The sequence below is a fragment of the Salvelinus namaycush genome, chromosome 35, assembly GCF_016432855.1.
Source record: "Salvelinus namaycush isolate Seneca chromosome 35, SaNama_1.0, whole genome shotgun sequence".
Lineage (NCBI taxonomy): Eukaryota > Metazoa > Chordata > Actinopteri > Salmoniformes > Salmonidae > Salvelinus > Salvelinus namaycush.
This window is the reverse complement of record NC_052341.1, coordinates 1,557,797-1,584,396: the sequence shown is the minus strand read 5'-3', so window position 1 is coordinate 1,584,396 and position 26,600 is coordinate 1,557,797. Positions and strand designations below refer to the sequence as shown.

The following is a 26,600-nucleotide window of genomic DNA, read 5'->3' as shown; positions in this document are numbered from 1 at the left end:
ACAGAGGAAGGTAATTTCTTTAAAATACTGTTGGTTGTAACTGTTTAAATCGGTTAAAACGGTGTACAGTAAGTGTTCATTTTGCATTTGTGAAATCATTTTGATGTGATGTGAAAGTAGAGGACTTTATATTTCCAAAATCGTATTGCAAGCGAGGATTATTAACGTTTCTAATTAAACAGAGCATCGGATTGTAGTTGACATGGTCCCAGCTGTGGGCGATACTTACGGCTGAGAATCCTAGGGATAAGGCGTCTCATTGGAGTCTCCAGAACAGGGTTTCCCAAACTCGGTCCTGGCGTATCAACTCCTCAAGCTTTGATTATTTGAATCAGCTGTCTAGTGCACTGAGGTAAAGATGGATTCAGGTTGGATATTCGACAGATATTCGCCTGCAGTTTTCCTTACGTCCACCAAAGGCAGTTAGGAACCGCAATGCTTTCCAGGGCTTGGGCCCCTCTCTCGGGGTGAACCCATTTCAGGGCGCCCTGCCCTTCACAAAGAAAAGAGAACTCTCCCCGGGGATCCCGCCAGCTTCTCCGGGATCGGTCGCGTTACCGCACTGGATGCCTCATGGCGCCCATCTCCGCCAGTCCGTGGACATTCTGAAAGTAGTTTGAGGTCAATAGGTCCATGACCAAGGAGCTATTGAAATTTGAAATTGAGAAAAATTCATGTAAACGTGTGTGAGATGAAAATGGACAAACTAAAGGGTGTGAAATATATTAGGGTAGTCAGTGGACATTCTGAACCTTGTGTGAAGTCAGTCGGTCACATGACCAAGGAGCTATTTAAATTTGAATGTAAAAAAAAGTTTGTACTTTGTTTAGGCTCCCTAACTAATTCAACTCGGAATAGAAAATGCTACTCACATTTCCACGTTTATTAGCTTTGGAAAGAGAAATAATGTCCAAATCATGAAAATAAGACCTGTGCAATGTTGTGTGCAATTTTTCCAACATCATAACACTTATTTGGAGTCTGTGGCTCAAGTGGTTTGAACGCTATTGAGGTTTTAAAGTGTGAATAGCCAACTTGAAACTGTCTTTACCTCGGGTGTGTAGTGCTAGGTCAAAACCATAACCTGCACCCAGGGGGAGCCCCAGGACCGAGTTTGGGTAACTCTGCTCCAGAGCAACAGTGAACCTTTCTCTCCCGAAGACTGCACTCCATTGTCTAGATTTCCTTCTAGGCACAAGAGGGCACCGTTTTCCCGGAGATAAATTATAATTCTCAATCGTGCATTTTTACCTCGACGTTTGGCCCTCGAGACACTCTGTAGGACCGTCGGTATGGTGCGTTCATATATTTAGACACGTCACAGCACGACACATGTTGGGTGGCTTTTCCGAACAACTTAAAAGCAATACAAACTGACATACATACAGAGGTGAATATGGCGGACGTTTCTGAGAGGACGCTGCAAGTTGCAATCGCTATTTCATTCGCAGTCGGTTTCCTTTCTGGATGGCAGGCCAACCGAGCGCGGAGGAAGTTCCTGGATTGGAGAAAGAAACGACTGCAGGATAAACTGTCAGAAACACAGAAGAAACTGGACTTGGCATGAACGTGAAGTAGGGTGTGTAAGTAATTGACCTATGCGTTGATCGCGTGTAGCTACATTGTATCAAACATGTTGTAACAGACATGTTAGATAACATTAGTCAAGTTAGTGACTGGAAACGTATTAGGCCTAGCCTACATTCAGTGTACAAATGGCACAATCTAATTGACCTACGTTTGTTGAAAGGGTTGCAGCCTGACATTTTAGCCTCGCAATCCATGGAGTCGTTTTAACTTTTTATTTTAACAAGGGGAAATACAAAATAATCCTATAATAAGTGGTTCAGTTGATTTCTTTGCAAGCCCTAGCCTATAGTTAGGCGTAATTACCGCATGATGTAATAATGATTTGTTACTTCTGTTTTCAGGTCATCACCAAAATAAATGTTCATTTGTCAGATCATGGACTTCCAATAAAGTGACTGGGATCGTTGTCTCAACCAGCAGAACTGAAGCAAGATACAATGACAAGTTTCTGAACATGTTTTGGTGACGGTGTTTTGCTGGGTCCGTCTTCTCAAATGTGCTCCAGACATCTTCCAGACTACTGCCGTTTTTACGTTTTATTAATAAAAGTATGTGTTTTCTTAAATCTTGTGTTTTGAAGATGCCTATGGTAGTTTACTGTCTTTTTATATAGTGTAACTATTGTAACCAAATCCATTGCACTGAATCTTCCCAATCCCAAATCGCCTTTATGCACAGGTGGAGATGTGAGAGGATTTGATACTCCTATGTCATACCTTTTAAATATCCACAAGTGCATTGGGCGTTTGTGTATAGGGCTCAGTTTGGGATGGAGCAGTATCATCCATCACTCTTATGAGCACCTATGTGAATTAAAAAAATAATATATATACATTTACAAAAGAGAGATTTTATTGTACAAAAAAAAATCAGCATAGCGGACTAAACTCCACTCCATTGTTCAGAAGTTTCTGAGTTGAAGAACTTCACCGTGGAGTTCAGTCTGCTACAATCAGCAATTTATGCTGAGATATAAGAATGCATGTGGATTATGTTAGCAATGTTCTCCACTATACCTAGGGGACTTTTATTTTGAAGGAGGAAGTATTTGATCAAGGGACCTATTTGACCCGGAAGTGATTCCCAGTGGTGCCATAAGTATACTGAACAAAAGTATAAATGCAACAATTTTACTGAGTTAAAGTTCATTTAAGGAAATCAGTCAATTAAAACAAATTCATTAGGCCCTAATCTATGGATTTCACATGACCGGGGCCAATCAGAATTAGTTTTCCCCACAAAAGGATTTTATTATAGGTAGGAATATTACTCAGTGTCATCAGCTGTCCATTTGGCTGGTTTCAGACGATCCCGCAGGTGAAGAAGCCGATTACGGAGGTCCTGGGCTGGTGTGGTTACACATGGTCTGCGGTTGTGAGGCCGGTTGGACGTACTGCCAAAATCTCAAAAATTACTTTGGTGGTGGCTTATGGTAGAGAAATGAACATTACATTCTCTGGCAACAGCTCTGGTGGACATTCCTGCAGTCAGCATGCCAATTTCACGCTCCCAAAAAACTTTTGTTGTGTGACAAAATTGTACATTTTAGAGTGGCCTTTTGTCTCCAGGACAAGGTCCACCTGTGTAATGACCATGCTGTTCAATCAGCTTCTTGATATTCCACACCTGTCAGGTGGATGGATTATCTTGGCAAAGGAGAAATGCTCACTAACAGGGATGTAAGCAAATTTGTGCACATCATTTGAGATAAATAAGCTTTTTGTGTGTATGGAAAAGTTTTGGTATTTTATTTCAGTTCATGAAACCAACACTTTATATGTTGCGTTTATATTTTTGTTCAGTATAGTTAGATGCTAGCTGTGTGTTCACATTCTGTGGGTCCCAGCTCATGTTGGGGTAGGAGGATATGGTAACTCTGAGGAGATAGTTGTGGTAGTCCGTTAGGGGAGATGGAATGTAACAGTATCATAACTAGGTGTTGACCCAGGAGTGGCAACGTGAGTGGGGGAGAGAGGAGCGGGGAAGGCATTGATTTTATTGGTTGACGGCAGGTGGGGGCGGGAGGTCCTGCATAAACACAAACTCACTTCCTTGACAACATCGTTCACCACTGCTCTGCGAAGCCCAAGACGTATGAATGGCCTGGTTTCTGCAGAGGCCATATCACCTAAACGCTGCAGGGCCAATGCAGACCGCGTATTGACCATGTAATGCCTTTTAGGCTATTAGATATTTCAATGTGTAATTCGCACTCCGACCTGAGAAAGGCAGCAAACCAGCGTCTAGTCTGCCGGAACGCACAAGAAAAATAAGTGCGTTTACATTGTCAAACATCTTAAAGTATGTGCCATTTATTACTCATTCTTTAAGACGTACGGATAGTTAGCGACGCTTGCTCAACAGGACTGCATTCGTTCAAATTCACAAGCCATGAGTTCTAACGTTTCCTTGTCAAAAGGTAAATATGCCATGCTAACTATCCAAAAAGATAACTTCTATTAGCTAGCTACGTACATACTTTGCTACGAAAACGGTTGTTATTTAGAAAAATATTTCAAAATAATGTGAACTATTTTATGACATTAGCTAATGTAATCTGTAAAGATGCCTGTCATTTCGTAAGACTGCGACCTTAGATTGTTACCTGCTATTGGCTAGCCGTGTCAGCTGGCTATAAGAGTTTGTTAGGCCGAGAAGAGTATTTTTGTATAAGGTTATACCATATAGCATTGGCATGTTTTAGCTTGAGCCTTACAGGCCCCATTCCATACAATTCCATTCTTGTGTCAACATTAAAGCAACAAAATGTGACGACTGCTAGAGATGGATTCTTTACATAGGCAATGCAATACCTTTTCAGCTAAATATTCTGTCCTTCCACTTTATAACCCAGCAGTGCTAGTAGCTCTTGATCCCGAGGCCCAGTACTATTATATTACACAAGTCTTTGGATGTAGTAGGCGTCTTCTGTATGTGGGGAGTTTTGTTTAAGATATTTAACGTAAATCTGGGACACTCAAATGAGTATATGATATGTTGTGTTTAGTATGGTTACATAAAATACTCTTCTCGGCATAACAGATGATTACTTAAGTCAAAAACGAAAGTAGGGTGGGTGTAAAACGCGGATATCTGGCAACCCAAACGTTCCCGAGTTCGAATATCATCATGGACAATTTAATCATTTTAGCTAATTAGCAACTTTTCAACTAAGCATGTTAGCTAACCTTTCCCCTAACCATAACCCTTTTAGCTAACCCTTCCTCTAACCTAATTCCTATACTTAACCCTTAGCCTAGATAATGCTAGGCTCCGTTAGTCTATTATTGGGCTAATGCACCTGTAAACTAAAAACCATAACTTGAACTTGTACTGCTCCTCCTACCATAAAGCAACAAATGGTTTATGCTTTCTAAATACTGTGCAAGTGTGTGTGTGTTGGAACAGTCAAATACATTTCTGCCTGAACTGTAGTTTAACTAAACTTCCTCACCTTTTAAACGTTTTGTAGAGTTTTAACATACTGCTTTAACACTGACTGGTAAGCTATTCTAATAGTGTTGGTGATATTTAGTTTGTTGTATTGCAGTTGGAGGCGTAGCTGAACTAGATACTGGATCTGTTTCTGTTTTACAGCGGAGTTGGCGGCAGCCATCGGTGTGACTGCAGGAGCTACAGCTGCGGGCATCCTCCTCCTCCAGTACTTCTCCAAGGGGTCAGGGGTCAAGCCCAAGGTCAACTTGGACCTGCAGAAAGACAACCCCAAAGTGGTGCACGCTTTCGACATCGAGGACCTCGGGGATAAGGCGGTGTACTGCAGGTGTTGGAGATCTAAGAAGGTAGGCTAGCTGTCAATTTTATGCTCTTTGTTTTAGTTTCTAGTTTCACAACTTCTCGCGATACATTGGAGCATACATGTCTTAACCACAAGAAAATTAATAGACATGGAAGGCATGGCAAGAGGTGCAAACAAACGGTAGGCTAGTAAGGGGTTGGTTATTACTCGCATTTTGAGCAGAACAAGTCAAGGAATTGAAAGATTTGTTTGGCGTATTCTAACAATGTTTCTCACCCCTTAGTTTCCCTACTGCGATGGCGCTCATGCTAAACATAACCAAGAGACGGGGGATAACGTCGGTCCTCTCATCATGAAAAGAAAGGAGGCCTGAATCCAGTCAATCATCCATCCATCCATGTTATCCCATGACTGCTGCTGACATACTGATGCACACAAGTGCTCTTTGCTACAGAAAGGATGACAGTGGTTGACAGTACACTTGGTAGTTGCTCTGAAACATGGTGACCAAATCAGTTTTTGGGCTATATTTATTTTATTTATTGATTGAAGCCACCCTTATCACAGGACCAAGCGGTTATCAATTTTTGGTGGAAAATGACTTTGTAGTCATACCTAGAATAATGGTAGATATTTCGCTGGGATTACCAAGGAAACATGGGTGTGGCAGTACTGTAAAGCAAAGTGCCACGCTGGTTGTATATATTTCATTGAGCTATGGTATCTGTGCTGTTGTTTTCAGAATTTTGTTTTGATCAATGTTTTTGCCTTTCTTTTATACTGTAGACATCGCAACTTATCTGTCCCTTTATGATATCATAGAGATCGCAACTTATCTGTCCCTTTATGATATCATAGAGATCGCAACTTATCTGTCCCTTTATGATATCATAGAGATCGCAACATATCTGTCCTGTTATGATACCATAGAGATCGCAACGTATCTGTCCCGTTATGATACCATAGAGATCGCAACGTATCTGTCCCATTATGATACCATAGAGATCGCAACGTATCTGTCCCATTATGATACCATAGAGATCGCAACGTATCTGTCCCATTATGATACCATAGAGATCGCAACGTATCTGTCCCATTATGATACCATAGAGATCGCAACGTATCTGTCCCATTATGATACCATAGAGATCGCAACGTATCTGTCCCATTATGATACCATAGAGATCGCAACGTATCTGTCCCATTATGATACCATAGAGATCGCAACGTATCTGTCCTGTTATGATACCATAGAGATCGCAACGTATCTGTCCCGTTATGATACCATAGAGATCGCAACGTATCTGTCCCATTATGATACCATAGAGATCGCAACGTATCTGTCCCATTATGATACCATAGAGATCGCAACGTATCTGTCCCATTATGATACCATAGAGATCAACTTATCTGTCCCATTATGATATCATAGAGATCGCAACGTATCTGTCCCATTATGGCACCTGTGAGTGTACGGGCAGCGCCATTGAGGCAATCTCTATTTTGAAGTTGTCCATTTTCTTCTTCTGCTACTTCTGAGTTGGTAAACAAACTGAAAGGGTGTACACTGCCACCTAGAGGGTGTAGTCTGAACAGGTATAAAGACAAGGTTGGTGATTTACTGCCACCTGCAGTTATGGAATGTTTGCGCACAAATATAATTCATTGTCTGATCCTGCCTGATGACCTTGATGGAATTATGTGAGACTTCCTTAACCCATAGGAAGTCCCACCCAGTTGACTACTTAAAAATGGTGAAAGTCCTCAATGGCGCTGTCCATGCTAAAACAGGCTTTTCGGCAGTAGAGTCCTCTATCATTCTCTATGGTTGATACTCAGGAGTTTTTCCTGACCACGGGACTTGATCAGGGATCTCTCTGTACCTTTTATTGCAGCTGTAACTAGGGGCCCAGAGTTTTTCCATGGTCAGGAAAAACACCTGGGGCTACTGAAGCATCAAGGAAACGGATGAGGTGCTATTTTATTTTCATTCAACTTGTGAAATCAATTGTAAAATGGTGTCACTTTTCAATGGATTTCAGATAAAGGTTCTACAGCATTCTTATCTGCAAATGAAGCAGTCGTAATGATTACCTTGTTGATTTTAAGTCTGTGTTAACGGTGAATCAACAAGTCTAAACAAGTTAAACTTGTTCCAGCCATACTACATACCAATTATATTCCTGGGTTGTATTCAGTGGGCAAAAAAAACATGTAATGTTGTGAAACTAGGAGGTAGCTTACTAGAGAAATACTCAGTTTAGTTTTTGCTTTAAAAAAGTTTTTGCTACGTTTTGCCCTACTTAACACAGCCCTGTAGCCTACTGAATGTTTAGTGGCTGAATCTGAACTTGTCACGCATCACTTCTGGTAACCAGCTTTAATAAGGCACAGTTCTGTGTAGTTCAGCGTTTCCCAAACTCTATCTTGGGGACCCCAAGGGGTACACATTTTGGTTTTTCCCCTAAATCAACTTATCGACAAGCTTTGACTATTTGAATCAGCTGTGTAATGCTGGGGCAAAAACCAAGATGTGCCCCCCCTTTGGGTCCAGAGGACTGAGTTGGGGATACGCTGATACTAGTGTGAGAATGTTAATTGTCTACAGTCTGTGTGACCTCTGATTTCCACAATATGTGGCTTCATTTGAATCCATCACTTAATCATCAATAAAAACAATAATCATTGTTCTTCCTTCTGCCAATTAAATAATACATGTTTGTGGGAACCAAGTCTTTTCTAATCCAGTTTGACAAGAAGATGTCATATAGCGCCCTCTATTGCTAGACACTTAACAAATAAATTCAGCCAGTTCAAACCAAAATAACAATTAAACCAATCAAAGGGACTGAAGGGAATGAATATGAAGTGTGGCATATTCCTCTCCCCAGGTGAGCTCATTCAGAACTACATCTCTGACTGAAGTGTAGGCATCTCTGACTGAAGTGTCAGCATCTCTGACTGAAGTGTCAGCATCTCTGACTGAAGTGTAGGCATCTCTGACTGAAGTGTAGGCATCTCTGACTGAAGTGTCAGCATCTCTGACTGAAGTGTCAGCATCTCTGACTGAAGTGTAGGCATCTCTGACTGAAGTGTAGGCATCTCTGACTGAAGTGTAGGCATCTCTGACTGAAGTGTCAGCATCTCTGACTGAAGTGTAGGCCTAGTGATGCTGACTTGGGTCAAATTCTTTCAAATGTGCTGGCCTTAATTTGGTATGCCTAGTCGCCTACAATGGAACAAATGGAAATGGATGTGATAGTGGAGCCTTGTCTTGATGACCAGTTCAGCACCATGGACAGTGACAATTGCTTTTGACCTAGAGAACCAGTCGGTGTTAGATTTGCTTTGATTTATTATGTTCCCCAATAGCTGCCGCCAATGGCAACAGCTAGTCTTACTGGGGCCATCTTGGATGGCAACAGCTAGTCTTCCTGGGGCCATCTTGGATGGCGACAGCTAGTCTTCCTGAGGTCTGACAAAAGAATGTCGCGCCCCTGCCCTCCTGCAGGGAAAACAACCTGTGGTTACCCCATTTGGCTCAGAAGAAAACTTTACCTTTTTCAAACACAGTTTTCTTGTCTGCTTGTTTTAGTAAATTACAAAACTACATTTCAGTAAAGTACAACATGTCTAAAGATTATTTATATTATTCATAATTATTTATCATGGGAGGGCAATAAACAATAACGAGTAATGCTGCATACTCAAACAAAAGGTTAAAATCTCCCCATTCCGGTAAAAATAGTTAAATTGCTGAGGTGTCACTTTTGAGGACACAAGCTCAAGTACACGGTACGAATATAAAAATATGAACATTTGAAATATTTTATTATGTACTTTCTATTACACAAAACTGTATGAATAAGGCTTGAAATTATATGTATCCTTTTTAAATATAGCATAATCAAATAATATTTGATGTTTAGTGTTAGAAAATTTGCATATTTTCTAAAGGTCTCTTGATCAAAACGTCTGCCCCCATTGCTGTAAAGGTATCAGAGAGCTCTAGCTTGGCTTCCCGAACTCGTTAAGAACTCGTCTTTCATCTCATATTAATCATCTTGTCTGTCTGTGACAAAGTGGTCTTGTTTAAAATATATGAATTATTTAAATTAATGGCTATAAATCGATCTCTGGAATGTGGTAGCATGATGAAACCACTCTCTTTACTGTACCACCAAGTACATTTAGCTCTGCCCAGAGTACCCTTGAAGTACTCCTGAAGCCACAGGGCTCTTCTCGCAGGCTCTATTTCCCTATGTGGGAGCATTGTGAAGTGTAGGTGGGTATTTTTTTACCTGGTTACGTGTACATTAAATAACACAGCAGCTTTTTCGGCCATGTTTTGATATCTCTGTATAACAAAAAAAATCTACAACGAAGTTTCCTTTTACAATGGGGTTCAATTGTAAAGACTGTTAGTTTTCCCCAATTTGTGGGCGTAACCGAAGAGAATTCCTTATTATTTATGTGATAATGCCCGAGAAGCGGTGTTTGGAGGATGCAGTGCCTTCGGAATGTATTCAGACCCTTTGACTTTTTCCACATCTTGTTATGTTACAGCCTTATTCTAAAATGGATTAAATAAAACAATTTCCTCAGCAATCTACACACAATACCACATAATGACAAAGCGAAAACAGGTTTTCAGAAATTTTTGCAATGTATTAAACACCAAAAACAGAAATACCTTATTTACATAAGTATTCAGACCCTTTGCTATGAGTCTCAAAATTGAGCTCAGGTTCATCCTGTTTCCATTGATCATCCTTGAGATGTTTCTACAACTTGGAATCCACCTGTGGTAAATTCTATTGATTGGACATGATTTGGAAAGGCACACTCTTGTTGTATAAGTGAATATTGACTGGGACGACAGATGGGTTGGTTGTTTAGCAACAAAACCGACCTGTGCGCAACTATGGGACAAAACAGGCGGGACTGGTTTAGATGGTTGACAACATGTATTTCATTTCCAATGTATATTGAAAACATATACATTTGCACTTGTTGTCTCTAATACATTATTACAATTGTTGGGTATCTAGCTAGCGATTTTTTTTTTGTCATATTAGCATTGATTTAAAATCAGTCAAAATGCCTGAAAACAAGACATGGTATCAAGAACAAGATTAAACTAACTGAAAGGAGTCACTTACGATTTCCCACATGACAGTTTATTGTCATTGTTGCTAGCTATCTGGCCATCCAGAATCACAACTCACGATTTCTGCCCCACTGAAGCGTCCGCGTCGTTTTCGTGACGTCAGCTAGCCCACCTATGATTTGACCATTTGAAACGGACTACTTTGTTTCCCTCTATAATCTCCCACTCTCTGCGTGCAATGTTTAACTTTCTTTAAAAATCAATAGGCCTATTTGAACCATTTATTAATCAAATAACAAAATTGCAGGTTTCTTATTTCTCTACTGGGCCAAGTTGTTTACCGGGCCAAATTATTTTAGTCTTGATCTACTTAGATTACGTGTATAGGAGGATTATGTGTGTGTGTATGGGATTATTTACGAGGACAGTGGAAATTACTTTAGGCTCTGCCTCCAGCGATGAGTTTTTACATTTTTAACCTGTGCTTTCACGTCACAACAATATTCCACATCGATAGTTCTGTTGGAAATCCGGAGTTGCCACCGTTTCACACCTGCGCCCCTCTCTTGTTCACTCAGATAGGATTGGAATTGAGCACAACCTCATCCCTCAACTTCAAGAAGAATGGCTGTTGAACTCGTCAAAATCGGAATTTCATTGAAAATGCTACCAAATAACAGTGCTGTGTACTTCAAATCGGACGGAGCGAGATTTGGCCAAACCAGGACGATTAAATTGCTAACGGGGTCAAAGTACAAGATTGAAGTGGTTGTCAAACCTGGGGCTGTGGAGGCAACGTAAGTATGGTGGGGTGAAATGTATTACAGACAATCGGGCAATATTCTTCTGATAACCTATATAGTGTCTATACACTTCAATAGGCTATATTTTGACAATTTATCTTTTGAGGAAGACAACGTTCCGTCAGTGACAGATTGTCACTGTCCATCACCGCCTGTTGATGTTTTGACTACATTTTATTATCCAAAATCTACATTATATCAGTGTTTCATAATGTGAAATAGAATCGGTGGATTCTCTTGGAAAAGATCACAACACCTGGACATTATGTCCCTGCTTTAATCTAATTTACACATTTTATTAAATCGGTCATTCATTGAGAACATTGATAAAAACACAAGCCGTACGAGGTTGAAGGCGAGACGTCAGAGCGCGCGCGGTTCACTAGAGTTCCCACTAGATTGTCAAACTGCAAAGTCAAAATTGGTTTTAAGAATATAAATTGTAGAACTAGGCAACGCTTCCAGTTTTGCAATTTGGCCAGATAGTGACGACAGTGACGTTGGCTAGAGTCCGGCGAGTGCAGGGAGACAGAAGGCGCAGCCAGATTGTGTCAAATCCACTACCGATTAGGCCTTCAGCGTGTCCTGCAGTAGGCTAAACATGCTCTCAAATATGGCGAGTTGAGTTTGTGTTTCAGTCTTTTGTTATTAAAAATAAATTATCATGGATAGAATGATAAATTACACTGATGATCTATATTTCACCCCGATTTTGTATATCAGTCATTCGGCAGTTGTCTTTGCTGTCAGCTGCAATGTCAAAACAACCACAGGCCCAGTGTCACCAATCCACCCCCAACCCTGCCCCCAGATAAGCAGTCATCACCCATCATGGCTATTAGCTGATCTTGCTGGTCATCTATAAACGTTTGATCGTCTTGAAAAAGGATCTGGCCTTCATTTGGCCACACATGTACCCTTAAATCTCTACTCAGTACAGCCAGAAGAGGACTGGCCACCCCTCAGAGCCTGGTTCCTTTCAAGGTTTCTTCCTTCTATAGGGAGATTTTCTGTGCTTCTACATCTGCAATTGCTTGCTGTTTGGGGTTTTAGGCTGGGTTTCCTGTAAAGCACTTTTGTGACAACTGTTGATGTAAAAGGGCGTCATAAAATAAATGTTTTTGATTGATGATCTCTCCCTAACTGTTGTGATCCTGTCCTGGTCCTCAGCACCATGAGTGTAGGTGGAGTCACATTCCCCTTGGAGCAACAGTCTAGAGACCCCCAGTGTGTGGTCTACACTGGCGTCTACGACACAGAGGGCGTGACACACACCAAGAGCGGAGACAGACAAGCTGTACAGATCAGCATACAGGTAGTAAAGGGAAAACTCAGTTTGACTGTAATTTGCTTTGGATTTCTGTAGGATTTTATTAGAATCCCCATTAGCTGACGCCATGACAACAGCTCGTCTTACTGGGGCCCAACAACATAACGAAAAATACATTACAGACAGAATATTTTACAATTTACAAGTTAGACAAAACAATGAAATAGACAAGTTAATTCAGAGCAGTTTACCAGTCACACTACAAATACTTTCTGTTATCTGCATCATCTAGCCTGGTCCCAGATCTGTTTGATATCTGCATCATCAAGCCTGGTCCCAGATCTGTTTGATATCTGCATCATCAAGCCTGGTCCCAGATCTGTTTGATATCTGCATCATCTAGCCTGGTCCCAGATCTGTTTGATATCTGCATCATCTAGCCTGGTCCCAGATCTGTTTGATATCTGCATCATCTAGCCTGGTCCCAGATCTGTTTGATATCTGCATCATCTAGCCTGGTCCCAGATCTGTTTGATATCTGCATCATCTAGCCTGGTCCCAGATCTGTTTGATATCTGCATCATCAAGCCTGGTCCCAGATCTGTTTGACATCTGCATCATCAAGCCTGGTCCCAGATCTGTTTGATATCTGCATCATCTAGCCTGGTCCCAGATCTGTTTGATATCTGCATCATCTAGCCTGGCTCCAGATCTATGTGATATCTGCATCATCTAGCCTGGTCCCAGATCTGTTTGTTATCTGCATCATCTAGCCTGGTCCCAGATCTGTTTGATATCTGCATCATCAAGCCTGGTCCCAGATCTGTTTGATATCTGCATCATCTAGCCTGGTCCCAGATCTGTTTGATATCTGCATCATCTAGCCTGGTCCCAGATCTGTTTGATATCTGCATCATCTAGCCTGGTCCCAGATCTGTTTGATATCTGCATCATCTAGCCTGGTCCCAGATCTGTTTGATATCTGCATCATCTAGCCTGGTCCCAGATCTGTTTGATATCTGCATCATCTAGCCTGGTCCCAGATCTGTTTGACATCTGCATCATCTAGCCTGGTCCCAGATCTGTTTGTTATCTGCATCATCTAGCCTGGTCCCAGATCTGTTTGATATCTGCATCATCAAGCCTGGTCCCAGATCTGTTTGATATCTGCATCATCAAGCCTGGTCCCAGATCTGTTTGATATCTGCATCATCTAGCCTGGTCCCAGATCTGTTTGACATCTGCATCATCAAGCCTGGTCCCAGATCTGTTTGATATCTGCATCATCTAGCCTGGTCCCAGATCTGTTTGATATCTGCATCATCTAGCCTGGTCCCAGATCTGTTTGTTATCTGCATCATCTAGCCTGGTCCCAGATCTGTTTGATATCTGCATCATCAAGCCTGGTCCCAGATCTGTTTGATATCTGCATCATCTAGCCTGGTCCCAGATCTGTTTGTTATCTGCATCATCTCCCGAGTGGCGCGGCATTCTAAGGCACTGCATCTCAGTGCGAGAGGCGTCACTACAGTCCCTGGTTCGAATCCAGGCTGCATCACATCCGGCCGGGATTGGGAGTCCCATAGGGCGGCGCACAATTGGCCCAGCGTCGTCCGGGTTTGGCCGGAGTAGGCCGTCATTGTAAATAAGAATTTTGTTCATAACCGATTTTCCTAGTTAAATAAAGGTTCAATGTAAAAAGAAATGTAAAAAAATCTAGCCTGGCTCCAGATCTGTTTGTATGGTAAAGCCAACTCCTATGGTTGTTGTCATGCCATGACCATAGGTGTTGGCATGCACAAACACTGCACAAACACATCTGGGACTGCACAAACACTGCACAAACACATCTGGGAACCAGGCTAAGCATGGTCCATATGAGTCCATTACACGTGTAGGCTTTCCAGTATCAGGAGTCAACTGTTCACGATGCAAATCACGATGAAAGCTCTGAAGCTTCGCAGTGCATCCACAGCGTTTATTTTTACTTGTCTTTTTCTTACTTTAATTTTTTATAATTTTTTTAATTTCACCTTTATTTAACCAGGTAGGCTAGTTGAGAATAAGTTCTCATTTACAACTGCGACCTGGCCAAGATAAAGCATAGCAGTGTGAACAGACAACAACACAGAGTTACACATGGAGTAAACAATAAACAAGTCAATAACACATAGAAAGAGGAGGAAGGGAAGTGCTACTAAGGTACACTATAGTATATTTTGGTAGATAGAAGGTGCTCTTTGGTAAAAGGGGTAAATTGGTCATCAAAAAGAAAGGAGGACCAAGGCACTCTTCATATAATTAATTAAAATGCCTTTATTAGTATGGCATGTTCAATAGAAACAAAGTTTTTTAAACAACTTTGTTTCTATTGAACATGCCATACTAATAAAGGCATTTTAATTAATTATATGAAGAGTGCCTTGGTCCTCCTTTCTTTTTGAAGTCAATAACACAGTAGGAAAAAAAAAACTAGCACTGACTTTTCTTATAGCTACTTTGAGGACAAATGTACTTACTACTGTATGACTGTGATAAGTGGTTCTCTTACCTAGTTACCTTAAGATTGATGCATCAAGTTGATCTGGATAAGAGCTTCTGCTAAATGACTAAAATGTCAATAAACATTTGTCAGAGTTAATCGCAGGATTTGCTGTGATTAAAGCGTGATTAATCGCAAATTCAGAATTTGATCAAATTGAGATGTAAATTTACGATTTTTTGTATACAAAAAAAACAAACATTACAAGAATATTGACGTCTTGATTTTGTTCAAAGTAACGGTAAGCAAAATCAAGTAAAGTTGATAAAACAAACTTTCTTTAACCAAAAAAATAATAAAAAATATCGCAAGAGTCTGGAGGACCTCTACTCAACACCATGTACTGATTCAGAGATACGTGAAGGACCACAGGGACGTCCGGTGAAAACAGAACCAAAGGATGTCAGGGAAAGGGAGTTTTACTGTCATCACACAACACACTGCAGTTCACTTTAGATACTTATACAACAAGGTTGTGTGGTTTCTAGGAGGAAAGTGATACATGGATGTAACGGCCATGGTATGAAGAAGGTGTGGACCAAAGCGCAGCGTGGGAAGTGTTCATGATTATTTATTAAAAAACTGAACACTGAGACAAAATAACAAAATGTAACAACACGAAACAGTTCTGTCTGGTGCAGACACAAAAACAGAAAACAGCTACCCACAAAAACAAATGTGGGAAAAAGCTACCTAAGTATGGTTCTCAATCAGAGACAACGATAGACAGCTGCCTCCGATTGAGAACCACACCCGGCCAAACACAAAGAAATACAAAACATAGAAAATTAACATAGAATGCCCACCCAAATCACACCCTGACCAAACCAAAATAGAGACATAAAAAGCTCTCTACGGTCAGGGCGTGACAATGGAAATAGAATTAACCATGCAAAGTTATACTCAAAGGCTCAAGGAGTTAGATCTTTACATACATACCCACTACTGCATCACACATGTTAAATACATGTTAAATACAATGAATAATGTTCTTAATTGAACACCATAATGATAAACATGCATAAAGCTAAATAAACATGCCTCATATTGCAGGGCCTGAATAACATATCAATGAACATTGATGGTTAAACAGTAAGCAGACTCAGGTAGAGCCTGAAGCTAGCATTAGCCATGTCAGGTATGCTATAAGGCTAGGATAAAGCACCCATGTGGTAAAGGCACTGCCACAGTAGCATACAATCACACCAGTAGCATACAATCACACCAGTAGCATACAATCACACCAGTAGCATACGACCACACTAGTAGCATACGACCACACTAGTAGCATACGATCACACCAGTAGCATACGACCACACCAGTAGCATACGACCACACCAGTAGCATACGACCACTCCAGTAGCATACGACCACTCCAGCAGCATACGACCACACCAGTAGCATACGACCACACCAGCAGCATACGACCACACTAGTAGCATACGATCACACTAGTAGCATACAATCACACCAGCAGCATACGACCACACCAGTAGCATACGACCACACTAGTAGCATACGATCACACCAGTAGCATACGACCACACCAGTAGCATACGATCACACCAGTAGCATACGATCACACCAGTAGCATACGATCACACCAGCAGCATACGACCACACTAGTAGCATACAATCACACTAGTAGCATACAATCACACCAGCAGCATACGACCACACTAGTAGCATACGATCACACCAGTAGCATACGACCACACCAGTAGCATACGATCACACTAGTAGCATACGACCACACCAGTAGCATACGACCACACTAGTAGCATACGATCACACTAGTAGCATACGATCACACCAGTAGCATACGACCACACCAGTAGCATACGACCACACCAGTAGCATACGACCACACCAGTAGCATACGATCACACTAGTAGCATACGATCACACCAGTAGCATACGATCACACTAGTAGCATACGACCACACCAGTAGCATACGATCACACCAGTAGCATACGACCACACCAGTAGCATACGATCACACTAGTAGCATACGATCACACCAGTAGCATACGATCACACTAGTAGCATACGATCACACCAGTAGCATATGATCACACCAGTAGCATACGACCACACCAGTAGCATACGATCACACCAGTAGCATACGATCACACCAGTAGCATACGATCACACTAGTAGCATACGATCACACCAGTAGCATACGATCACACTAGTAGCATACGATCACACCAGTAGCATACGATCACACTAGTAGCATACGATCACACCAGTAGCATACGATCACACTAGTAGCATACGATCACACTAGTAGCATACGATCACACCAGTAGCATACGATCACACCAGTAGCATACGATCACACAACAGATGCACTATCTTCACAATAAGGACTGAAATGTGAGAATGGCATGAGCCTCAAAAGGTAATTAGAGGACACACAGGAGCAGTGATTGGTTCGTTGGCAGGTCAATCGTGGTCTGTAAGGGCCTTTTTTAAAACAACCTCAATGTCAACTTGTTTGTTGTTTTTAGCTCACAGGAAGTTGGTGGCATCTTAATTGGGGAGGACGGGCTCCAGGTAATGGCTGGAGTGGAATCAGGGGAATGGTATCAAATACATGGTTTCCATGGTTTCCATGTGTTTGATAATAGCGTTCCATTTGCTCCGTTCCAGCCATTATTATATGAGCCGTCCTCATTTCAGCAGCCTCCTGTGATTTAGCTGTATAGATTGTATTTTTAATGTTTCCATAAAAAAAAAAAAAAAAAAAAATGGTGCACAAAAATTACAAAAAGTGAACTGTAGTTAACCGATGAACTCTGCCGGTCCCATTATTTCCCCTCCCAGTTCCCAGAGGTGGGCTCTTTTGAAGTGGTGTGGCAGGTGAAGTACTACAACTACAACAAGAGGGACCACTGCCAGGGGGGCAACAGTTTCAACAGCATCGAGTACGAGTGCAAGCCCAACGATACACGCAGCCTGATGTGGGTCAACAAGGAGCTGTTTATCTGATGGTACCAACCAAAACAACACAGGCAGCATCAGGGTTGTGTTCATTAGGCACAAAACGGGAAGATAACAGTGAAACTGCTACGACCTGTAATTAGCCAACAGAAATGCCTGTTTTTTTGATTTCCCGTTGCAAAATGTTTTCCTACGATGTGCCCTAACGAACACGACCCAGATGAACATGAAATGAGAGCTGAATGACGATTGGCTGCTGGATAGTGATAGACAGTGTGTATCAGATCCAGCCAGCATAGCCCTCATAGCATAACAATGCTGCTGTTAAATAACTAAAGATTACTTTAATTTGCTGTATGTTGGTGTGTGTTATAGCTATGCATATTTATGTTAGGTGTGTGCGTGTGTGTGTGTGTGTGTATGGTATCTATGCATATATAAGAATGCGGTATGTTAATATGTACTCTGTATGTGAATGTTTACAGTTAGAAGATTTTACAAAATATTTGGACTAATCCATACATTTTTCTTATTTTTATAGTTGTGCTGATTTTGACGAATCAGAATGTCACATTTCTGACGAATCAGAATGTCACATTTCTGACGAATCAGAATGTCACATTTCTGACGAATCAGAATGTCACATTTCTGACGAATCAGAATGTCACATTTCTGACGAATCAGAATGTCACATTTCTGACGAATCAGAATGTCACATTTCTGCTGCTCCTTCTGTTTCTGTTTCTTATTTCTTTCTTAAAATATTTTAGAGAAATAAATATGCTAAGCGCTATTATTAGTTGGGAAAACTATAATTTACTATGAGATACGTAGCGAAAAAGCAGCAAAATGTAAATGATCAGAGCATCGTGAAATGTACCTACGAACTTTAAAACAGTGATTACTGGATATGCTTTTAAAAAATGTTTTATGGTAGCTTTAACCATTTGTGAAGGTATTTGAATAGTAAATATGTTTGGGATGACCAATGTGTGTTTTCTTTTGGAATTACTGTGTAATTACTATTTTCCCATGTAATTTCTTAATACCTGGCCATTTCTATACCCTAACATATAGTCAAGTGCAACCAGGTTAACTGTGGTTTTGGGTCAGTTGCATTAGCAAAATGATCTTCTATAGGTTTGCTGTCTAAGAAAAACACGAAAGGAGCAGGCTTTGTATGCTTTCATAGCTTCTTGTATGAGTTTGGGGACTTGCATGCTTTGGAAATGAAGCATGAAAATATTCAGCACTGATGAATCTTGCATAAACATAACTCTTTAAGGAGGTTACGTAATAATGGGTTGGTTCTCTGCAGCTCAGCTGGTAGAGCATGGTGCTTGCAACGTCAGGATTGTGGGTTTGATTCCCATTGGAACCACTTATTGTTGGCGACGTGGGATTAGGCGAGATGGGTGAGAACTTTAGTGGTTAATGCTGGAGGATAGACCCCATAGGACCCCCTGTCCCTAACGAGTGGAGGACTGGGCCATAGGACCCCCTGTCCCTAACGAGTGGAGGACTGGGCCATAGGACCCCCTGTCCCTAATGAGGGGAGGACTGGGCCATAGGACCCCCTGTCCCTAACGAGGGGAGGACTGGGCCATAGGACCCCTGTCCCTAACGAGGGGAGGACTGGGCCATAGGACCCCCTGTCCCTAACGAGGGGAGGACTGGGCCATAGGACCCCCTGCCCCTAACGAGGGGAGGACTGGGCCATAGGACCCCCTGTCCCTAACGAGTGGAGGACTGGGCCATAGGACCCCCTGTCCCTAACGAGTGGAGGACTGGGCCATAGGACCCCCTGTCCCTAACGAGGGGGGGGGGGGGGGGGGGGGGGGTGGGACTGGACACAACATCCACAGGGCCCTTGTGTCCCCTCTAAAAGAATAGCAGTAGCCGTACAGTAGGTGTGTAGAATGGGGATAATCTTGCGTGCACTGCACAGTTTCCACCACTGAGTAGCACTGGTGCACATATGCAAACAGACATTTGCCAGGAAAAAAGACAAAGCTCAGTTCCCCAAGATGCACTGTAATGCACCTCTCCCATAGAGGTAGAGGACGCAACATTGTATCTGTCTCATTATGGGATCTGTGAGAGCATGGGCAGCGCCATTGAGACCGTCTCCATTTTGAAGTAGTCCATTTTCTTCTTCTACTACTTATTTTCCTTTCTATTTAATAAAAAAAAAATGGTTTAACCTTTATTTAACCAGGCAAGGCATTTAAGAACAAACTCTTATTTACAATGACGGCCTACACCGGCCAAACCCGAACAACGCTGGGACAATTGTGTGCCGCCCTAGACGACTCCCAATCACTGCCGGTTGTGATACAGCCTGGATGAGTTGGTAAACAAACTGAAAGGGTGCACACTGCCACCTGGAGTGTGTTGTTTGAACAGGTACAAAGCCAAGGATGGTGATTTACTGCCACCTGCAGTTACGGAATGTTTGCTCATGAGTAGAGTTCATTGGCTGATCCCTCCTGATGGCCTGGATGGAATTATGTGATCCTTCCTTAAGCCATAGGAAATCCCATCCAGTTGACTACTTACAAAATGGTGAGAGTCCTCAATGGCAATGCCCATGCTAAATTGGCTTTTGGGAACTAGAGTCTTCTATCTATCTCTATTGGCGACAGTATAGCAACAAGATGGCATTGCGAATGTGCCAAGATCGTGAAAATAAATGTTCTCTGTTTCACCTAATGCTCAAGCGGGATGAATCTGACGGGGAAATTCTGTCGGGATGTGCATGTCAAATCAAATCAAAGTTTATTTGTCACGTGCGCCGAATACAACAGGTGTAGTAGACCTTACAGTGAAATGCTGAATACAACAGGTGTAGTAGACCTTACAGTGAAATGCTGAATACAACAGGTGTAGTAGACCTTACAGTGAAATGCCGAATACAACAGGTGTAGTAGACGTCACAGAGAAATGTTGAATACAACAGGTGTAGTAGACCTTACAGTGAAATGCTGAATACAACAGGTGTAGTAGACCTCACAGTGAAATGCTGAATACAACAGGTGTAGTAGACCTTACAGTGAAATGCTGAATACAACAGGTGTAGTAGACCTTACAGTGAAATGCTGAATACAACAGGTGGAGTAGACGTCTCAGTGAAATGCTGAATACAACAGGTGTAGTAGACGTCACAGTGAAATGCTGAATACAACAGGTGTAGTAGACCTCACAGTGAAATGCTAAATACAACAGGTGTAGTAGACCTCACAGTGAAATGCTGAATACAACAGGTGTAGTAGACCTTACAGTGAAATGCTGAATACAACAGGTGTAGTAGACCTTACAGTGAAATGCTGAATACAACAGGTGTAGTAGACGTCACAGTGAAATGCTGAATACAACAGGTGTAGTAGACCTTACAGTGAAATGCTGAATACAACAGGTGTAGTAGACCTTACAGTGAAATGCTGAATACAACAGGTGTAGTAGACCTTACAGTGAAATGCCGAATACAACAGGTGTAGTAGACCTCACAGTGAAATGCTGAATACAACAGGTGTAGTAGACCTTACAGTGAAATGCTGAATACAACAGGTGTAGTAGACCTTACAGTGAAATGCCGAATACAACAGGTGTAGTAGACGTCACAGTGAAATGCTGAATACAACAGGTGTAGTAGACCTCACAGTGAAATGCTAAATACAACAGGTGTAGTAGACCTCACAGTGAAATGCTGAATACAACAGGTGTAGTAGACCTTACAGTGAAATGCTGAATACAACAGGTGTAGTAGACCTTACAGTGAAATGCTGAATACAACAGGTGTAGTAGACGTCACAGTGAAATGCTGAATACAACAGGTGTAGTAGACCTTACAGTGAAATGCTGAATACAACAGGTGTAGTAGACCTCACAGTGAAATGCTGAATACAACAGGTGTAGTAGACCTTACAGTGAAATGCTGAATACAACAGGTGTAATAGACCTTACAGTGAAATGCTGAATACAACAGGTGTAGTAGACCTTACAGTGAAATGCTGAATACAACAGGTGTAGTAGACCTTACAGTGAAATGCTGAATACAACAGGTGTAGTAGACCTTACAGTGAAATGCTGAATACAACAGGTGTAGTAGACCTTACAGTGAAATGCTGAATACAACAGGTGTAATAGACCTTACAGTGAAATGCTGAATACAACAGGTGTAGTAGACCTTACAGTGAAATGCTGAATACAACAGGTGTAGTAGACCTTACAGTGAAATGCTGAATACAACAGGTGTAGTAGACCTTACAGTGAAATGCTTACTTACAGGCTCTAACCAATGGTGCGAGAAAAAAAAGGGAAAAAATAAGGTGTGTGTGTGTGTGTAGGTACGTAAAGAAATAAAACAACAGTAAAAAGACATTTGAAAAAAGAGTAGCAAGGCAGACACCGGTTAGTCAGGCTTATTGAGGTAGTATGTACATGTAGGTATCGTTAAAGTGACTATGCATATATGATGAACAGATAGTAGCAGAAGCGTAAAAAGAGGGGTTGGTGGAACACAATGCAGATAGCCCGGTTAGCCAATGTGCGGGAGCACTGGTTGGTCGAGCACTGAGCTGTCCAATGCCATTGTGCCCTTGAACAAGGCACTTCTCTTAAAACTGCTCCACGGCCACGTGGGTGCTACAGTGGCAAATGGCAGTGAATTTCAGTCTCTCCGTGTACATAGACTGCTATAGAGGTAAAGAAACAAATAAGTTATTATGTAACGCGGAGGAGGGACTTTTATCTTGAAATGTAGGCGACTTGCTGTCTCCTCTCCACACATCCCTTGTCCCTCCTCGGCGTTACTGACCCCGCCCTATGGGTCTCCCTGTGCCACTGCAGTGAAACCGACGCTAAAAAGAGAGGAGCTGGGTCAAAAAACAAGAACCTGACTATCACTAGCACCGCGTTTTTGAATAGCGAGACCCCCTTTTTTATATCGTTTTTTCCCTCCCCGTCCTCATTTCCTGGTCAACCTATTTCATCATCCAACCGGCAAGATGGTAAGCAAACTGTCGCCACTCTTATTTTCACCCACCAATCAAAAGATAAACACAGTGGATATGGTAACATGCCTGAATTTGTAGGGACTATAGCCGACGGGTTTTTTACAGTTTGTCGTGTTATTACCGTGTTATATATGTGTCACAGAGTAAATAAACCGTACCTCCCTCCCTCGCAATGAAGGAGGAAACGATTTTCTTGACAATGTTGCCTCTGTATATTGGCCAATGCTATGGCCGATATATGCCCTTTCTAGTCGTAACCCTGCTTACACTCGAAATCTAACTTTATGCTGCAATAGATAAAAGTCAACATCACAACAACAACGTAACTACACGTGTAAAACCAACGTGCGACACTAGGAGATTAACATGTTACTTTGATGTTTCCCATGTCCGCGAGTGGCTAATTTGACTACTGATGTCCTACCCTGCCCTAAAAGTCGAATCTGCTTTATAAATAAGACTAACGTTACATGGTGTATACGTTGCGTTTAGCAAGCTGGACTAGACATGACCAAATCAAGGAGGGGTGATGAGCAAAAACCCCGAAACGTGTAGCCTATATGTTACACCACTGTTATCACCCTCTTTCATGTCGTGTTGTAACATCGTATAATTTCGTGTTAAAAAAAAAAATCTAGATTACAAGGTAGCTGCTATCACATGCGAGCTAATAATTAATGTCTATTTATCAGCCAAGCGTAGACACGATACAAACGTACAAACCATTCTTCATCTTTAATTGCATCATCATCCATAGGCCTAGGTTAACTACATAGATAGCACATTTTAGGCATGTCAAACTGTCATGGAATAAGGCCTATTCCCTATTGGTAGACGTGTAAAACAGTCAATAGGCTACTCCATTGTCAAGGCTACACAGCGAGGCTACTCTGGGTTATCATTGAGCGAGGGCAGGGAGGACGAAGGCTGTTGCTTAAGCATGGTAGCAGGAATGACCTGATACAGGGACCATATGCTGCCTAGCAATCACGCACCACCCACATACAGATAGACTCAGCGAGCTCCTGCTAGCACTAGCTAACGTAAGACAGATAAAAGCCGTGGCGAATCACCAGATATGATCCACCCTGCCTAGCTGCCTGGAGCCTCTGGTGTGGTGCCTGCCAGACCAGTGGGTGCCCACTCACACTGGATTCAATCAGAGTAACTGTTGCATTGCTTCTAGCACAAGGAACTAACACACTTGTGAATAGGCCAATGAGATTGTGAATAGGCCAATGAGATTGTGAATAGGCCAATAAGATTGTGAATAGGCCAATAAGATTGTGAATAGGCCAATAAGATTGTGAATAGGCCAATAAGATTGTGAATAGGCCAATATGATTGTGAATAGGCCAATACGATTGTGAATAGGCCAATACGATTTTGAATAGGCCAATAAGATTGTGAATAGGCCAATAAGATTGTGAATAGGCCAATAAGATTGTGAATAGGCCTATACGATTGTGAATAGGCCAATAAGATTGTGAATAGGCCTATAAGATTGTGAATAGGCCTATACGATTGTGAATAGGCCAATAAGATTGTGAATAGGCCTATACGATTGTGAATAGGCCAATATGATTGTGAATAGGCCAATATGATTGTGAATAGGCCAATACGATTGTGAATAGGCCGATACGATTGTGAATAGGCCAATAAGATTGTGAATAGGCCAATAAGATTGTGAATAGGCCTATACGATTGTGAATAGGCCAATACGATTGTGAATTTGCCAATAAGATTGTGAATAGGCCAATATGATTGTGAATAGGCCAATAAGATTGTGAATAGGCCAATAAGATTGTGAATATGCCAATACGGTTGTGAATAGGCCAATACGATTGTGAATAGGCCAATACGATTGTGAATAGGCCAATAAGATTGTGAATAGGCCAATACGATTGTGAATATGCCAATATGATTGTGAATAGGCCAATATGATTGTGAATAGGCCTATAAGATTGTGAATAGGCCTATAAGATTGTGAATAGGCCTATAAGATTGTGAATAGGCCTATTAGATTGTGAATAGGCCAATAAGATTGTGAATAGGCCTATACGATTGTGAATAGGCCTATTAGATTGTGAATAGGCCTATTAGATTGTGAATAGGCCTATAAGATTGCGAATAGGCCAATATGATTGTGAATAGGCCTATAAGATTGTGAATAGGCCAATACGATTGTGAATAGGCCAATACGATTGTGAATAGGCCAATACGATTGTGAATAGGCCTATAAGATTGTGAATAGGCCTATAAGATTGTGAATAGGCCAATAAGATTGTGAATAGGCCTATAAGATTGTGAATAGGCTTATTAGATTGTGAATAGGCCTATAAGATTGTGAATAGGCCTATTAGATTGTGAATAGGCCTATAAGATTGTGAATAGGCCTATTAGATTGTGAATAGGCCAATAAGATTGTGAATAGGCCTATAAGATTGTGAATAGGCCTATACGATTGTGAATAGGCCTATACGATTGTGAATAGGCCAATACGATTGTGAATAGGCCAATAAGATTGTGAATAGGCCTATAAGATTGTGAATAGGCCTATACGATTGTGAATAGGCCAATAAGATTGTGAATAGGCCAATAAGATTGTGAATAGGCCTATTAGATTGTGAATAGGCCTATTAGATTGTGAATAGGCCAATAAGATTGTGAATAGGCCTATAAGATTGTGAATAGGCCAATATGATTGTGAATAGGCCTATTAGATTGTGAATAGGCCTATAAGGTTGTGAATAGGCCTATAAGATTGTGAATAGGCTTATTAGATTGTGAATAGGCCTATTAGATTGTGAATAGGCCTATTAGATTGTGAATAGGCCTATTAGATTGTGAATAGGCCTATTAGATTGTGAATAGGCCTATTAGATTGTGAATAGGCCAAAAAGATTGCATGAGTCCAGGTAGACTAATTAAACATGCACAACCTCTATCATAACTGTGTGTCTTTCGACCAATCAGATCAGATCTTTTGCCACTTAGTTGATCTTTTGACCAATCAGGTTGTTTAAAAGTAGATCTCTTGAGGCAGTCCAGGAATGCCAATGAAAGGTGTATGCAGCGTACTTTCTTGCAGGTGAGATTTGATTATCAACTTAGCTTTGAAGACCTCCGTCCTAAACCCAGGCTATGCGCTCCAGTCCATGTGGGCCAAACAGTCCAACTGGGACTCAACTGTTCCATCCTGGATCTCAGAATCTCCACGGTCAGGCCAAAGATAAGACAGGGCCAGCTGCTTACAGTCTCTGTGCCTCAGACTGTGGATTTACACTGAGGCAGATTGTTCTTGATATAAAAAAAAAGACCCACCTAGACCCTAACAAGGTCTGTCCACACGCACCCACAACTCTCAGACAGAATCATCAATATAATATGTGCCATTTAGCAGACGCTATTTATCCAACGTGACTTACGGTCATGCGTGTGTAAAATTTAACTTACTGCTGGTCCTGGGAATCAAACACACTATCCTGGCATTGCAAGCACCATGGTCTATCAAATGAGCTAGAGTAGTACCACATCAGATGGAAGGATGAAATTCAGTCTTCCT

General features: G+C 41.6%; 4 protein-coding genes across 5 annotated transcripts in view; all 4 read left to right on the top strand.

The window, feature by feature from the left end:
* Nucleotides 1-1,267: 1,267 nt before the first annotated feature.
* Nucleotides 1,268-2,173, top strand: LOC120029818 (mitoregulin-like). 2 transcript variants are annotated; one of them, XM_038975105.1, is made up of 2 exons: nucleotides 1,268-1,579; nucleotides 1,932-2,173. In XM_038975105.1, the coding sequence occupies exon 1, from the start codon at nucleotides 1,397-1,399 to the stop codon at nucleotides 1,565-1,567; it is 171 nt and encodes a 56-aa protein (XP_038831033.1). In that variant the 5' UTR covers nucleotides 1,268-1,396; the 3' UTR covers nucleotides 1,568-1,579; nucleotides 1,932-2,173. The 2 variants fall into 2 exon arrangements, with proteins under 2 accessions (XP_038831033.1, XP_038831032.1); XM_038975104.1 differs by having other exon boundaries at nucleotides 1,269-1,583.
* A 1,486-nt stretch (nucleotides 2,174-3,659) lies between these two features.
* LOC120029851 (CDGSH iron-sulfur domain-containing protein 1-like) lies at nucleotides 3,660-8,059 on the top strand. Its single transcript, XM_038975158.1, has 3 exons — nucleotides 3,660-4,009; nucleotides 5,188-5,390; nucleotides 5,631-8,059. Exons 1-3 carry the CDS (start codon nucleotides 3,982-3,984, stop codon nucleotides 5,718-5,720), a joined length of 321 nt encoding a protein of 106 aa, XP_038831086.1. The 5' UTR covers nucleotides 3,660-3,981; the 3' UTR covers nucleotides 5,721-8,059.
* A 3,022-nt stretch (nucleotides 8,060-11,081) lies between these two features.
* LOC120029346 (CB1 cannabinoid receptor-interacting protein 1-like) lies at nucleotides 11,082-18,247 on the top strand. The gene is made up of 3 exons (XM_038974578.1): nucleotides 11,082-11,254; nucleotides 12,431-12,575; nucleotides 17,904-18,247. Exons 1-3 carry the CDS (start codon nucleotides 11,082-11,084, stop codon nucleotides 18,066-18,068), a joined length of 483 nt encoding a protein of 160 aa, XP_038830506.1. The 3' UTR covers nucleotides 18,069-18,247.
* Nucleotides 18,248-22,854: 4,607 nt separating this feature from the next.
* LOC120030074 (calcineurin subunit B type 1-like) overlaps nucleotides 22,855-26,600 on the top strand; it is a 48,913-nt gene continuing 45,167 nt past the window's right edge. The window contains exon 1 of the mRNA XM_038975395.1: nucleotides 22,855-23,029. Coding sequence (XP_038831323.1) covers nucleotides 23,027-23,029 — 3 coding nt within the window. The 5' untranslated portion in view covers nucleotides 22,855-23,026. The remainder of the gene's footprint in view (nucleotides 23,030-26,600) is intronic.

What these genes read in the sequence shown, in the direction of transcription:
- LOC120029818 (XM_038975105.1), top strand. Translation starts at nt 1,397, where the DNA reads ATGGCGGACGTTTCTGAGAGGACGCTGCAAGTTGCAATCGCTATTTCA.
- LOC120029851 (XM_038975158.1), top strand. Translation starts at nt 3,982, where the DNA reads ATGAGTTCTAACGTTTCCTTGTCAAAAG. An exon ending in TAACGTTTCCTTGTCAAAAG is followed by an intron (nt 4,010 to 5,187) that starts GTAAATATGCCA and finishes TCTGTTTTACAG; the next exon opens with CGGAGTTGGCGGCAGCCATC. An exon ending in GGTGTTGGAGATCTAAGAAG is followed by an intron (nt 5,391 to 5,630) that starts GTAGGCTAGCTG and finishes CTCACCCCTTAG; the next exon opens with TTTCCCTACTGCGATGGCGC.
- LOC120029346 (XM_038974578.1), top strand. Translation starts at nt 11,082, where the DNA reads ATGGCTGTTGAACTCGTCAAAATCGGAATTTCATTGAAAATGCTACCA. An exon ending in CCTGGGGCTGTGGAGGCAAC is followed by an intron (nt 11,255 to 12,430) that starts GTAAGTATGGTG and finishes CCTGGTCCTCAG; the next exon opens with CACCATGAGTGTAGGTGGAG. An exon ending in CTGTACAGATCAGCATACAG is followed by an intron (nt 12,576 to 17,903) that starts GTAGTAAAGGGA and finishes TTCCCCTCCCAG; the next exon opens with TTCCCAGAGGTGGGCTCTTT.